The sequence below is a fragment of the Neodiprion fabricii genome, chromosome 1 (assembly GCF_021155785.1).
Source record: "Neodiprion fabricii isolate iyNeoFabr1 chromosome 1, iyNeoFabr1.1, whole genome shotgun sequence".
NCBI classification, from domain to species: Eukaryota; Metazoa; Arthropoda; class Insecta; order Hymenoptera; family Diprionidae; genus Neodiprion; species Neodiprion fabricii.
In genome coordinates, this window is record NC_060239.1 from 7,489,271 (window position 1) to 7,505,572 (window position 16,302).

The window sequence follows — 16,302 nt, forward strand, 5'->3', positions numbered from 1 at the left end:
TTTAGTAATATACATAAAACTTACGTAAGCATGCAATTATATTGTTTTTCGCGCTAATTAGTCGTGAATGGCTCGCGGTAATGCCAGTAAAAATTGAAAACCGTCACGTCCGCACATCTACGTGCCCCAAAACACGATTCGACTTTTTACTTCTTCCGTATTATATACAGCTGTTAAACAATTCAATGAATTTGGCTGCTCATTAGGATATTACGATTAGGTGGGACGAGGTAAATTATTAACGAATAAAAATTTACGATTTCTCGATGACGAAATATGCGGTCAGCATGTGCTCGGGATGCAAATTGTTCGAGGAAGAGAGAAAAAAAATGATGATAAAAATAATAATGTTCAAAAAAAAATCAATGTCAATAAATTGAATAATTTTAAACACCTGGCCGACACGAGATCGATTAGCGATTCTGGTCACATGCCACATAATGTAAATTCTACAAAGTCTCTTACTACTCGTCGGAATTAATCACAATGAGTATTGGTAATTAATTCATGAGCCTGGTTTTATACGCTGTCAATAGTTACTCTTTGATATTTGATTTTCTTTTTTTTTAAACTGTGAAGCAAAAAACGTTCAGCGATTCACATTTTTTAGTTAAATTAAGACACCTAGTTGTGAAAATAAAACAGCTCAATAAAACTTCATGCGAAAGATTGTATCTGAAACTCGACTTCGGGCAAAAACGTAAATTTTATCGAAAATGAAAAAAAGCAACACTCGTCCATAAAAATTCTTAGTCATTTCGAATCTACGATAGTTACTGAAAATAAAAAAAACGATCATTTAAAAATGTGAACTTACTGTCGCGACCCAATGAGCTAGTTTGTTCGAATAAATAATATCGATGACACACTTTATGCGAAAAGTTGGTAATTCGACGCCTAGAGCTTATATACGGCAAAATTTAATTTAAACCCTGTGATTACAATTTTCACACCTGTTTCGAAATTTTATTTGTCATCAATTGAATTTTTGGCCCATTTTAAAACTCCAATATGCAATCTATTTCGAAAATTCGAAATTCATGTGTCAATTCTCAAGACTGTCGTAAAATTTCGTAGCAAGATATATCAGTTTTTTAAATTCAATATTTTTCTCCTCGACATTTTTCATCACATTTCAATTTTCGAATGTGGTAATGAAATTTCACACATCCATTAATTAAAATTTTTAAAGCAGTTTTATAAATTTATTAACAACATTTGTTAATTTGACACGAATAGTGTTCTGTAGATGAACACCTGCTTTATTTGCGGGGTCTGAGGCTTCGCCATTCCTCGTAAATGATGTACGTGTACATATAGCTACAGTCAATTACTCTAAGCAGAAAATTTTCGCAAAACTGATAATTTTCTTTCACCTAACTTTGAAAAATAATTTTCGCCGTTCTGCTGACGGTTTCAAGTTCAAAGAACTCATTCTTCCGCGGGTGCGATCCAGTAATCCGAGGAAGAAACGAACTATGTTGAATTTTCTAGTTCCGTGTAAGGTTGTTACACAAAAATGCGTTATTTTTCCGCTGTTAATTATAAGCACCGTACGATCACCGAGGAATGTTTGTGAAGATGAACAGATTTACAAAAAATAGTATAAAGCTAAAAACATTAATCCAAACAACATGCGACATTCGTCACGCAAGTGTGTAAATCGACAGATGTATTCGGCCTAATCTCAGATATCTATCTAGAAAGTTTGTACAATAAGCCGCCAGTCCATTCATGGATTCTCTGATTTGAAATAGCGGTGAATGTTTTACCGTATATATCCAAACAGCATTGATTCCGCATGCCTGCTTGATTAACTTTTAATGTCATATTAATACGCCGGCCAGAGATCTATCCGTCAGATATCTCGTAACAGAGGCACGTTTCAACCCCTCGAGTATATGGTAAAAGTATTTTTCGATGGTTTTGTCATTCCTTTCGTTTACATATGCGTGCAATGGATATGTAACAAAAGGATACGCCCGGAGGTGATATAATAGCAAAACGACTTACGGTATTGATTAATTCAAGGGAGAAAAGCGAGGAAAGTTACATATTTAACGATCCGCAATTTGTAATTATCAATATGGTGATAACGACCAAGAGTTTTCAGTGTAGCCGAGGCTCGAGGCTATTTATTTTATTCTAAGAATACCGTACTTATCACACGATAGAAAAGACACTCCCAGCCGACCGCATCGCTCTAAATTTAAGTTTAGACTTTATGCTTGCATTGTTAATAGCCAAGATCAATGATGCCTCATACCGACTGCCCTCGTCTGTCTCTTTAATTATTTCCAATTAATTGGAAATTTAGGGAGATTTCGTAGCACGATTCGGTTCCAGACACCAGTCAGCATCGATCTATACTCCTATCTGAATTGGATACCGGACGAAAAAAACAAAAAAAAGGAATAGACTAAAACTGGTGAGAAAATAAAACTACAACAATAACTAATAACAGAAATACAAGAATAACGAGCCAACCGCGCTCCGCGCCATAAAACGTGGATTTACAAGATTATCCACTTAAAGCAGAGATTCGATTTTTTATTAGCGTCACATTGAAATCGCACAAGTTTGTCGTATTTTTTTAAATATCGTACGTAACCCGAGGAACAACTGTTACATAACATCATCGTTCAAATTTTTTTACACCGAAAAAAAAAAAACCAATTCGGATTTAATAGTGGTTTCCTAACTCGAAAGGATAATCATTTACATATATAGAACTGCATGTGAATCTCGAATTCCTATGTTTGCACCTGAGAAAAGGGTTGAAACTGTGCTGAGTGGTTGTAATGTTTTATTCAGATACGCGTGCACGGGAATTTGCGTATTCAAAGGGTGTGAGCGTCGAGAAAATAAGAAGCTAGAGAGAGAGAGAGAGAGAGAGAGAGGAAGAGGAAAAAAAGAAGAGAGTAAAATCGAATTCTCAAGCGTTGAACGAGCCGACATGTGCAGACGTGAGAAAATGTCAGATCGAATATTCCCAGTATAAATATAATGGATGTGCGCAAACTTTTAAAACAGACTTTCAGTTATACATAATAATATATAAATAGATTTGTGAATTTCGTGTTTTGGATTAGTGCACCTCGTGGTATGTATAATGTGATGTGGAAAAAAAATGATTCTGTATTATTAATTTCGGTATGACTAACGGGAAAAGAAAAAAGTTGCGGTTGAAAAATGTCCAACGATTTTCAAATTCCACTTTGACTTGCGGTTCAAAAACCGTTACCAGCTGTATATATATATATATATATAGTACAAATGATATATATATAAATACATATCGCTTATCTCCAATATAACCAAGCAAATAAAATCAAGTAATCAAATAATGTAAAAGGATGTGAAACTGTCAAGGCATTCCGATCGCCTAGCAACAAATACATTAACCTAATAACTTCATAATGTGTTTAGCTCACAGACGATCAGCGATAGTGATCAAAGAAATGAATATTGTATTCGGAAATTATGCGGTAGACAGACTGTCGCCAGATGACGTTCTTTCAGCATTCTGACTCGAACAGCGTTTTCATACCCTCTCAGCGATTCACAGAATGGAGAGGAAATGAGAAGAATCAAAAAAACGCACGACTTATTCGATACATTATTCGTTTGTCGTTAACAATTTATCAGGATTTGCTTGTTGCAGTGAAATATTTTTTCGTAACTAAGGAGAAAAAAAAACAGAAAAAAAAACAATAAAAGAAACAACACATTTTTCAAATATACTCACCACCAAAAATACACTCATGTATGACAGCTGACGACCGGTATTGATCGTTCATTTAGTGGGTGCATAGTTTTGTATTTTTTTCCCAGGTATTCGAAGAGAAAAAATATATTACCGTGAATGACAAAATTATCTCATACTCTATGAACACGCTCGCTGATCGCGTGGGTGATAAATTGCAACGAAATTTCTTATTTGATTTCGAAGTATCCGAAAATCTGAATAATTCATTCGCCGATGCCCGACGCCGTTTACGATCGATGGGAATTTATTCGCAGAGTATATTACGAATATTTTCTATCGTCGCGGTGCCGGCGCGTCTGCTGCTAAAGCAGCAACAGGATTGTGAATAGTTATGCTAAATAGCGGGTATTCGATGGGCTGACGAAGTAAATCGGAAGTATCTCCGCACCTCAATCGGCCAAACGATCGTCATGAATAATTAACCAGTCGAGAATCAAGTTTTTATCGATATTCATTAGGCCGGTTTCGACTCAGATTCGAGCGGAAGATTTCATTCGGATAGAACTTCGTGCTACATATGATAATAACGCGTTTTCAAATACTTTCGGAGCTTAAAGCTTCGTGCGAGTTCAATAATTATCGAATCGATTAACTTCCTTCATAGAAATTTCTGTATCAGGTCAGATGAACGTTCGAAGGCGCCGCGATTACTCGCAGAGCTCAGAGCAATGTATATGAGTTCAGTTATTACGGATTCGAAAAATTTTCTTCATTTACAAATTTCTCGATCGTTAGACTAGAAATTGTTCTTTCACCTGAAGTAAGCTGATAAAACGTTTCGAACTTTCCTCGAGGTAATAATTACTAAAACCATCTTCGTGTAGGCGTGAAAGATTTCGATGATATTAACGATTCTTCGAGAGTAGATTTTTGTTATAAATTTCCACTGTTTTCGTTCCAAAGATAATCAATGTAAAAAATCGATTCTCACTTAATAGTCCATTCATGATCATCAGTTAATTATCATGGCATGCAGTATACGTGTAGCTATAATTATATTACGCGTAATGTCCGGAAAACTTTTGTTCTGCATTCCTTGCTCATTAATGTTTTATGTCTACAAAATGAAATAACCTTCCCCCTTTTCCTCCGCTCCATAGTCCAAAACGAACGAAATAAGAACTGAAAGGCGAATTATAAAAACAAAGAATCAAAATTTCGTCACCACTCGCTTTGTCTAATTACGATGTATATATATGTATATATATATATATATACACAGTACAAATGATAATCACCAAACTGGTTTGCGCCCTTAGGTGTAAATCACACCTACAATGAGCGATCGTATCAGACCTCCGGATAACGGATTCTGCTGGAACTTCTCGGGGTATTTTGTTGCCTTAGAATACGGAGATTCGAATGCATAGTTTCATCTTAGGGGTTTGAGCAGAATCTGTAATCCGAAGGTCTGATACTCTACGCGTTACTTGCTATCATTCAAATCTCCGAGTGTCAGAGTAAAGGCCCAACCTTAGGTGATGCTGATTTCTCTAGACGGAGGACAGTGCGTTTAGGGGGAAAAATTTCGTTTATAACTATCCGATTCATCTCTGTCCTTCGTGGGTTGATCCTTGCGGCACAAATGTACGTAAGGACTTGCATTAATTTATGATACAGTTTAAAATTGACGTATACAACAAGCAGGGGAATATTAATAACGATTTTGACGTTGATGCAGAGAATCAATAAACTCTGTCAGTTTATATCGAGGCAAATAAGTCTTAACAAATGAGGGGCGAACCAGCGCAATTAATTATACAATACGTCGTTGTAAAATCGGAAGCCGCGGTACTGGGACATGCAGGGAGATAAAGTTGTTCCGGCATTCAAATTTTACGCCTACCTGATTCCCCCGATGATTAATTACGATCACAGTCATGACCTGCGCTCCTCTAGCCACGGATCGTCTGTATATTTTGCTCCTTTTTCAGGGGGGGGGATAAACTTTCTCCCTCTACTTGCAATTCCCTAACCCAAACGATCAAGGGTTAACACATCTGCCACCCTCCAGGATCCGACAAACATGTATTTTCAGAGTATACAACGCGATAGGTGATTTTCCCCCAACGAACACAAAGGCTCGATAATGAAATTCGGACTGAATGAGTGTGACAGATTCGAGATTCGAGTCGAACAAGAGATGCAGCAGAAATATTTCCGCATATGAAGTGCCGAGTGTCTGTCGTTCCGATTGTGTTATGCGTCTTATTCTGGTACCGGGAGCGAAAGAAGTGATGGAGCGGAAGCGTGGCTAGAAAAAAAAAAAACAAAAGAAAAATTGCACATTCAGTTGTCAGATAGTCTTCAAGCCTTGTGGAAATAAGAAAGAGAGTGAAAATGGGGGAATTTCTTCGTTCCCGTGACAGTAACACATTTTTGTGACACAGCCGTGTTTGTACTTCGTTTATTAATAATATGGCACGATATGTGCTTCGGCGAACATAACGCTGATTTCTGCACAAAGAGAGATTATCTCTTGCGGTAAACTCCACCTGTTTTCGATTATATATTCCATTCAAGATGCAACGGGACAAGCAATATGGCGCCTAACAGAGTGATCAGCTGATCGTTTGAGGTAAATTACACAATTATCAAACCGCGGGAGACTTACCGTAGTCTGTGAAACTTTCATTCTCTTACTTCCAGAGTTGAAGCACATAGTATCAAGAAGCCCGGTAAAAATAGAATTTCTAAATTAAGACCGTACAACTCTCTTGGAGATTAGGCTGGAAATTTTCTGCCACTATACGTCGCCTCCCGTTTATCAATCTTCCGGTAAACCGTTATTAATATTGACAACTTGTTCGAAAGCTCGTGCCCCATTATTACAGGGAATCAATGTTTATGCATGCAGGTATACGCCTACCTTCAAGCAGCCTCTTCACGGTTAATGCATATTAAATTTAGGCAGCTGAGGGTCGCTGCGCGAGACGGCGTTCTGATTAATCAGCTCTCCTTACTAGCAAGGCTTCGCAATTACTTACTATCAAATAATTAACCTCGTTTAAATTCCCGAACGAAATTATTCCCGGACAATTTGATATAACATAACCTACACACCGCCGTCCACCAACAGCAACGTCAGCTATGCAAACATAATTAATTTCGTGTAACCTACGCCGCATCGTTTGAAGCCAGAATTAATTAGCTTAACGTGATATCGATTTTTAGTACCGCCCATTTAATTACTGCCGGGAGAATTAAGAATGCGGCGATGCTGAGGAATGAATATCGGTACGTGGAGCAATTATGACCCCTTCCTTTCTATTACCAATTAGTATTTTTCTCCTCACGCCAATTGAACGAGTTCCATGCCTCCGTCGTATTTCCTCAAATACGAAGAAGGCATTAACGGCCCCTGGGACCACACAAGTCCTGATGTAATTTCGAAGCGGGAATATCGAGCATCCCGCCTATAGAACGATTCGACGTCCCTTCCTCCTCCTCCGCAAAGCCGGCTTAATAATCACCTTGACATCCACACGTCGGTGGGCATAACATGCCGAATATAAAAACCAGGAGAGACTCGAGGTAGACTATTAGTCTCGCCGGATCGCAGAACCCGTCCGGTCACTTCAGACTCTCGTGTATTGCTTCGGGTCAATTTCGTCACCGGGATTCGTACTCTTATTTACCCAGTTTCGATGGTTTCCGGCCGAATTTTGCTACCCTATTTTTGAATTAGAAAATTTTCTACGAATAAATTCGTTCGTTCGAACGAGGAGAAGAATAAAAAGACAATTATAACAAACTTAGAATTTTCACCATGGACGCGGCAATTTGGAACGTCATTTTGCTGGTAGCAGTATTCTGCATTTTCGGAACACAAGCTGGGGGATGTTCCGGTTTCAAAATGCTTCGTGAGTATTTTTTTCATTCTTTACTTCATTTTCATATTCGTTTAAAATACAGATTTTATCGAAAAGTTTGTCTCTTTAAAATTCATGCACGTGCGATGCAAAATAATGTAAAGAATCGTACGAAAGCGTCAAGTAACATTTTCTGGCTAATTTCAATTGATCGTCGAATGTTTTTTTTTTTTTTTTCTCTTATCGGATAACCCTCCTCTTATCAAAAATCATTCGTTGCTTTGAATTTCAATACACTATCCGTTAGTTCGCGATAATATATTAGCAACTATTTTACTTCTTCCTTTTCTATTATGCAATCACTTCCGGTGGGGCCGTGAGACTTCCGATATAAATGAGTAAATTCACAATTAATCCAAGCTGGAGAATTGAAATGAAGCTCCCAATCGGATGATAACACTGCAGACCGGAGTACCTCAATTGAAATTATGTAAAAGCCATTAGGGCCAAAGCTACACGAAAGGCGGTTCCGATTGACGAGTTAAAATCGAGCTTCTATTACGAATCCGCTACGCTTTCCGCATGTACCCAATTTTGTTCACTCATAGTAAAACCGATCAAAAGGTAACTGTGATTCGTTTCCTTTACTTTATCCTTTTTTACCGCAGCACTGCGATGTAGAATGGTGTCCGAGTTTACGGTCGCATTTCCGACCCACGTTTATGCAAATAACAGGAACATATTTCTTCCTCATTTTTGTCTGCATTATCTAGAATATACGCTTCATTGTGAATGAATTTTCTTTTGTTCATTTACAAAACTGTAACAATTTTTCAACTAAAGGTCAATTGGTGCTTTTCAACTCGTTCTTATGCCTATGTTATTATACTATGGACACATAATGGTCATGTGACGAATTTTAATTACCTACTATCTTATCGTCGTCGATCTCATATCGCTAATGACTATTTGTGATTTAATGTAGTTCAAAGATCATTAAGGCGACAAAAAGCGAAGGATTGAATCACGAGCGTGTTGAGTAATCCATTGCATTCAACGGTACGTGTAAGAGAATAATAGAAAAGTAAAAACGTTATATTTCTTCCAGGTAAAGGAGAACTCAGCTGTACGGAGAAAAAAATCATCGTCGACGAACACAACAGATTGCGATCTGCTATCGCCATGGGGACAGTCAGCGGACAGCCTGCAGCCTCTAACATGATGGAAATGGTACGTGCATTAGTAAACAATGAAGATTAGCGATTTCGAAAGATGCCCGTTGGCAAAATATCGTCCATGTGCTTTAAATTTTTATCAATTCTAAGAAACGTGTGTTTCTTCTGTTGCAGGTATGGGACGACGAGCTGGCTTATCTCGCCCAGAGATGGGCTAATCTTTGCAACGAATATCACGACTCTGACAGGACTGTCGGTGAGTAGATTGTTTCACGGTCTTAAGCAACGTCGTCAGTGAAAGTCGAATGATAAGAAAAACATTAAAGCCGATTCAGCAATAGAATATGAAGAATAATTGATACCTCACGATACTCCGAATTTCGATTAGATTCACATTGAGTGAAAAATAATACTTGAAACGGGTAGAGAGTACAATTTCACTAAGTCAACATATCGTTAAATCCATAAAAACATGGAGCCTGGGCTAATCATTCGGATGGAAAATACCCAATCATTTCCTCATTCGAATTTGTATCGACGATTTACGATCTCTTAAGTGCTTTCTTCCAATGATATTATCATATTGCAGTGTGAGATGTTTTTGATATGGTGTTACCTCATCCTGGAATGATTTTTGAACTACAATATTTTTCTCTTTCAGGCCGGTTCACAATCGGTCAAAATCTTGCCCTTTCCTGGACGACCAGGAATCCGAGTTCGTCGTTCGACGCTGATCCAGATTTTGTGCACCAAATCAACAACTGGTTCAACGAGGTACGAAGATACAACCCCAACAGCATAAACAGCGGTACCGGCCATTTCACTCAGGTATATACAATATTTCGTATATGTTCCTTCTTAGTTTGTCGAAAATGCTTAAAATCGGTTCTGCACGGAAGAGAATTCAGCGTGGAGCAAACCTTCCAAACCCAGAAATAAACTATAGACCGGCTTAGAGCGCCCCGAAATTGCACGCTTTAAAATTCAAATCTTCATCCTTTCCTTTCCTGTACGCTGGATTTCAATCCATGCAGCATTGATAATAAGCCAACCCAAACTTACCAATCTGACCTAATTAATTTGCCGTTAAAAGCCGCGCGCTTGACTAGAGCACGTAAATCGTAGTGTTTTAGCCCTGGTGCTGAAGGGTTCGTACGAGAAACTTATCGGCAATTCGTTCCAGGTTATCTGGGGTAACACCTACGCCGTTGGGTGCGGGTACTCTTACTACTGGGACCCTCGCCGTGGATACACAAAAAATTACGTCTGCAACTACGGACCCAGGTGAGCAGCATCATGGTCTGGTTTTGCAGTACTTGATCCAAAAAGGTCGTTGATTTTTTCTGTTCCTAATTCTGGCCCTTTGATTTTCAGTGGTAATGTCCTTGGATACCAGCCTTACCGTACTGGTAAGCCATCGTGCGCAAACTACGGAATGAACTGGTCGAGACTGTATTCTGGACTATGCTGTGAGTATAATATAATATATTAATTGAAATGTTATTTGTGACGGATCTGTCAAAACACAGACGAGGCTTATTAGTATCGTATTAACGACCCGCGTTTGCCTGCGGAAATAATTTAGGCTAATCAAAAAATAAGGAGGCCTTCCGTAGTCGGATGTGATTTAACGAAACGCGCGGTAAATAACAATGGGGTGATGTGAAACGAAACGGAAAACAATGAGGCGAAATGGATGCCGACTACTGTACGTTATTGGAGAGGTAAAAGTTTTTAGTTTTCCAGAAACCTCATTGAAAAAATATGATTAATTATTTGCAAACCGCTGTACGCTCGGCTGCGTTGAATTTCGCTTCCAGGAACGCGTATAATCAGCAAAAAGTAGAGTTTCAGTGGCTGACACACTGGTCCGTTTCAATGGAGACGCTTTCATCTCTACTCTCTATGGTAAACGCCGGCGAAACTCGATGTCAGATTTGCAGGGATAAATAACAATAGAAGCTCTGACTCTGTACGCTTTCGATGTAAAGTTAACAAAATGTTTTAATATTTTTGTTTACTCTTTGTTTCAGCAAAGGGATTTTATCATCCTCTTGGAGCTCATTGCACGACTTACGGTTAATTGCGGTTGATGAGAAAGAGCGGGGAGGAAAATATGACAACGTTCTCCCTACGTGGGAAAAATTCGCGTACCTATCATCGCTGCAATTTGCCGCATTCGTACGATATAAACGACTGCGTCGACATATGTAATATTGAATCGCACAACTATGCAACCCAGAAAAAACAGTTCAGGCAACATTGCGAAGAGAAAGCCTGGAGGATGCATTTGGACTACTCTCATCAAGATCGGTTGTAGTCAGTTGCATTCTATTCCGCTTTCTTGAACTCGATGTTTTTTTCATTTGTTCTAGTACTTCTTCGGATAGTTAAGTGCCTTATTCTTACATAGTTACGTTCACATTCATCGTGGCATCATTAAATTGCTTCTAGTCTTTTCTTAGTTTAATAAGCATTTAGTTTTTTAAGTACCGTTCGATATGAATAGACTCAGGTGTGGTTATTATCTAATAATACTGCATTCGCCACTCCGTACATATAAGATTTTGTTTGTGGAAGATAGTTTTATCAGGACGTATACGAGATCGCTGGTCCTCAGCTCTATAGGCTTTATTGACTCTAAAAATTGCGCTATAGGTTCATCAACGTATAATTATAGTTAACATACCGCGCACGGTATGGATCTTGTCACTAAAAGTTTATGCACGATGCAAAGCCAAATTTAATAATTTTGTACGTACTATATGTATGATAAAATAATATATAAATGATACGGATTGTTATTATGATACAGCAATTCATGCTGCAAATGTGATAGAAAAATTAGATATTACGAATATTTAGAAACGATATCTAATGTTATTAACGACACTCTGGTTATTCAATGCAAATTAATTGAACGATATTGAATCGATTATACTCTACACTATATTCATCATTACATGCTGTAATAGTTTGATTACTTCTATTTCGTTATGTAAACATCTCAAGAAATCTCAAAATAAAAAAATTCTTCGAATTATTATCCACCAAACATTTTCAATGATGAAATTGTGAAGAACAGAAACAGTAAGCCCAGAGCTATGTAACTAACTAAAGCGAAACTCAAGAAATATTATGTTGCAAGTCTCTTCGTGGTATTTACCTGTAACTAGTCGTACGAGGCTTTGAATGCCTTTTCGCCATTCGAAGCGAGTAACTACTATACAAGGGTTGGTGTAATTGATTTGTGAAAAAAATTATTTACGCTCGGGGTAATGGAGATGTTCATCTGCAGAGATTTTTGGTGAAAGTTTTCGCGATTTCTGGGGAAGCTGCGATCAGTTCTTTGATGCTCTATATCGGAAACTTTTCGCAAGAGTAATCAATCTGTCGCAGTCCCAAGACACTGTGAGCATCAGATCGAAAGTGACGGACGTGAAACGAATCAATTAATTTGTGTTTTCTCTGCTGTTCGTCGACGCTCTTTTTCGTGCGGTTTCTAAGATACTCGGAGTTCATTTAGACTGAGAGGGGTCTTAATAACGTGATCTGGAACGTATAATCTTTCGTACCAGGAAAGATGAGGCTAGCCCCTTTGCATTTTTGGCAAAAATTTTCGCGATTTTCGAAAGTGCTGGAATAAATTAATTGTGGCACTATTCCGACATAATTTTGCGAGAGAAATCGATTGGGCGCAGTTCCAATACGCTGCGATCAACGCATCGAAAGTTACAGCCAAAAAACGAAAACCTGAATTTTCGACATTTTTCAGCAGGTGCTTTTTTCCTCGTATCTTCTCTCCCGTTGATCCCACGCTCCTCTTGCTGCGTTTTCTGAGTTCCTTGGGGTCCAATTGGTCAGGAAAGAGTCATACGAATCAATTCTGAGACGAAAAATTTTTTGGTCAAAAATAAAGGAAGGTTAAACCCTTTGCATGATATTTCATTATAAATACGTATGTTTCAATGTATTGAGGAATAATTTATCAAATATCCAGAGGTCATGTGCAAATAATAAATGAATTGATTCGACCGCAGTTTGATGTATTCATTAGAGCTTTCACAATAAATTTAAGCTTTGTTACTTCTTTTATTATATTATGGATAATCAAAAACATTTCCGACTATTCGTGCTGTGGAAGCATGGGGATTAAACCAAATGTAGCAAAAGATTAGAAACAGTGTATGTAGAGTACGGGTATTTTTCTAATAATGCAAATAGAATAGAACACCACGCCTTGCGAATTAGCTTTCCAGACAGAGATGAATGATGAATTTTAAGGACTGCATTATCGTTGTTGAATACTCTATGCCTCATGGAAAAAGAAAATCTGTAACGATAAAATTGATGCACGGGATCATCGCCTACTTTAACTTTTGAAATGTCCTACCATTTCCGAACACCTCCAACCATCCTATTTACCTACATTACTAGATTAGCTGTGATATGAAAAGAGAAGAATTATTCATTTCAAAATGGGATTCTATTCGACGCGCGCTCGATGTATTCCATAACATTAGTCTTCACAATTATTCCAACAACATTTGCTCTCTCGATCTTGAATTTTCATAGGCATAGAATCGAAACGCTGTTTTAGCTGGTCGCAAGTGAAGCATCTGCGTTGGGTGGAGGAGCGGAATTGTTTTTCGAAAAGTATTCGGATGGAAAAAAATTCAGAGTAACTGCAATACATAACGGATGCGCTGATTCTGAACGAGATGAAATGGATGCTTCGTATATGAGACAGTATTTAACGCTGCGTAGTGATTTAAAGACCTAGAAAGGTGATAGGGAGAGAAAGAACGACGCTTCTTAACACTTCGAGTGTATTTTAACACACATTTGAAAGATACGAGCGAAATTTTTCATCATCCAACTGTCGCAGAAGGGCAGCGTTATTAGCCGACCCGTTCACTGAAGAATACATCTTCAGTCAACGGCTGACGATCGAAGGGCCTGGCCGCTTGAGTCTGGAATCGGCAGGAGAGATAAGGTGTGTATTTCATGTATGAAATGTGAAAGCTAAAATCATTATACATCATATCATATCATCATACATCATACATCATACATCGTACATCGTACATCATACATCATCATACATAGTATCAAAGTTCGAAACCAGAGTTCGGATGTCGGATGTCCAGAAAGTGACGTCACCAATTCAAAATCAGCTAGTCGAATTCCTCAGTCGGGAAACAACCGCGCAGTAGAGCGGACGGATGAGAGTCGCGCTCCGCAAATTTCGAGTACCGGGTTCTCAACCTCTCGGATCCCGCGCTTCGGGTCCGCTACGTATTTCGAGTACCGCGTTCTCAACCTCCCGGATCTACAATAAATTATTTCAATTCGTTTTTCGCGCAAGCCGAAATTCAGTAGCTGTCAGTCCGCTAACAAAATTTCTCGACTTCCACGATAAGCGCTCCGTGGTTCCTGGTTCACGTTTACAATAAATTATTTCAATTCGTTTTCCGCGCAAGCCGAAATTCAGTAGCTGTCAGTCCGCTAACAAAATTTCTCGACTTCCACGTTAAGCGCTCCGTGGTTCCTGTTCACGTTTACAATAAATTATTTCAATTCGTTTTTCGCGCAACCCCAAATTCGGTAGCTGTCAGTCCGCTAACAAAATTTCTCGACTTCCACGATAAGCGCTCCGTGGTTCCTGGTTCACGTTTACAATAAATTACTTCAATTCGTTTTTCGCGCAAGCCGAAATTCAGTAGCTGTCAGTCCGCTAACAAAATTTCTCGACTTCCACGATAAGCGCTCCGTGGTTCCTGGTTCACGTTTACAATAAATTATTTCAATTCGTTTTTCGCGCAACCCCAAATTCGGTAGCTGTCAGTCCGCTAACAAAATTTCTCGACTTCCACGATAAGCGCTCCGTGGTTCCTGGTTCACGTTTACAATAAATTATTTCAATTCGTTTTCCGCGCAAGCCGAAATTCAGTAGCTGTCAGTCCGCTAACAAAATTTCTCGACTTCCACGATAAGCGCTCCGTGGTTCCTGGTTCACGTTTACAATAAATTATTTCAATTCGTTTTTCGCGCAACCCCAAATTCGGTAGCTGTCAGTCCGCTAACAAAATTTCTCGACTTCCACGATAAGCGCTCCGTGGTTCCAGGTTCACGTTTACAATAAATTATTTCAATTCGTTTTTCGCGCAAGCCGAAATTCAGTAACTGTCAGTCCGTTAAAAAAATTTCTCGACTTCCACGATAAGCGCTCCGTGGTTCCTGTTCACGTTTACAATAAATTATTTCAATTCGTTTTTCGCGCAACCCCAAATTCGGTAGCTGTCAGTCCGCTAACAAAATTTCTCGACTTCCACGATAAGCGCTCCGTGGTTCCAGGTTCACGTTTATAATAAATTATTTCAATTCGTTTTTCGCGCAACCCCAAATTCGGTAGCTGTCAGTCCGCTAACAAAATTTCTCGACTTCCACGATAAGCGCTCCGTGGTTCCAGGTTCACGTTTACAATAAATTATTTCAATTCGTTTTTCGCGCAAGCCGAAATTCAGTAACTGTCAGTCCGTTAATAAAATTTCTCGACTTCCACGATAAGCGCTCCGTGGTTCCTGTTCACGTTTACAATAAATTATTTCAATTCGTTTTTCGCGCAACCCCAAATTCGGTAGCTGTCAGTCCGCTAACAAAATTTCTCGACTTCCACGATAAGCGCTCCGTGGTTCCAGGTTTACGTTTACAATAAATTATTTCAATTCGTTTTTCGCGCAAGCCGAAATTCAGTAACTGTCAGTCCGTTAATAAAATTTCTCGACTTCCACGATAAGCGCTCCGTGGTTCCTGTTCACGTTTACAATAAATTATTTCAATTCGTTTTTCGCGCAACCCCAAATTCGGTAGCTGTCAGTCCGCTAACAAAATTTCTCGACTTCCACGATAAGCGCTCCGTGGTTCCAGGTTCACGTTTACAATAAATTATTTCAATTCGTTTTTCGCGCAAGCCGAAATTCAGTAACTGTCAGTCCGTTAATAAAATTTCTCGACTTCCACGATAAGCGCTCCGTGGTTCCTGTTCACGTTTACAATAAATTATTTCAATTCGTTTTTCGCGCAACCCCAAATTCGGTAGCTGTCAGTCCGCTAACAAAATTTCTCGACTTCCACGATAAGCGCTCCGTGGTTCCAGGTTCACGTTTACAATAAATTATTTCAATTCGTTTTTCGCGCAAGCCGAAATTCAGTAACTGTCAGTCCGTTAATAAAATTTCTCGACTTCCACGATAAGCGCTCCGTGGTTCCTGTTCACGTTTACAATAAATTATTTCAATTCGTTTTTCGCGCAACCCCAAATTCGGTAGCTGTCAGTCCGCTAACAAAATTTCTCGACTTCCACGATAAGCGCTCCGTGGTTCCAGGTTCACGTTTACAATAAATTATTTCAATTCGTTTTTCGCGCAAGCCGAAATTCAGTAACTGTCAGTCCGTTAATAAAATTTCTCGACTTCCACGATAAGCGCTCCGTGGTTCCTGTTCACGTTTACAATAAATTATTTCAATTCGTTTTTCGCGCAAC

The 16,302-nt window shown here is 38.8% G+C and overlaps 1 protein-coding gene across 1 annotated transcript; it reads left to right on the plus strand.

Moving 5' to 3' along the window:
• The first annotated feature begins 7,113 nt into the window (after window positions 1-7,113).
• Window positions 7,114-10,866, plus strand: LOC124174494 (venom allergen 5-like). The gene is made up of 7 exons (XM_046553702.1): window positions 7,114-7,632; window positions 8,690-8,811; window positions 8,931-9,012; window positions 9,418-9,584; window positions 9,940-10,040; window positions 10,131-10,225; window positions 10,790-10,866. The coding sequence occupies exons 1-7, from the start codon at window positions 7,539-7,541 to the stop codon at window positions 10,837-10,839; spliced, it is 711 nt and encodes a 236-aa protein (XP_046409658.1). The 5' UTR covers window positions 7,114-7,538; the 3' UTR covers window positions 10,840-10,866.
• Window positions 10,867-16,302: the final 5,436 nt, after the last annotated feature.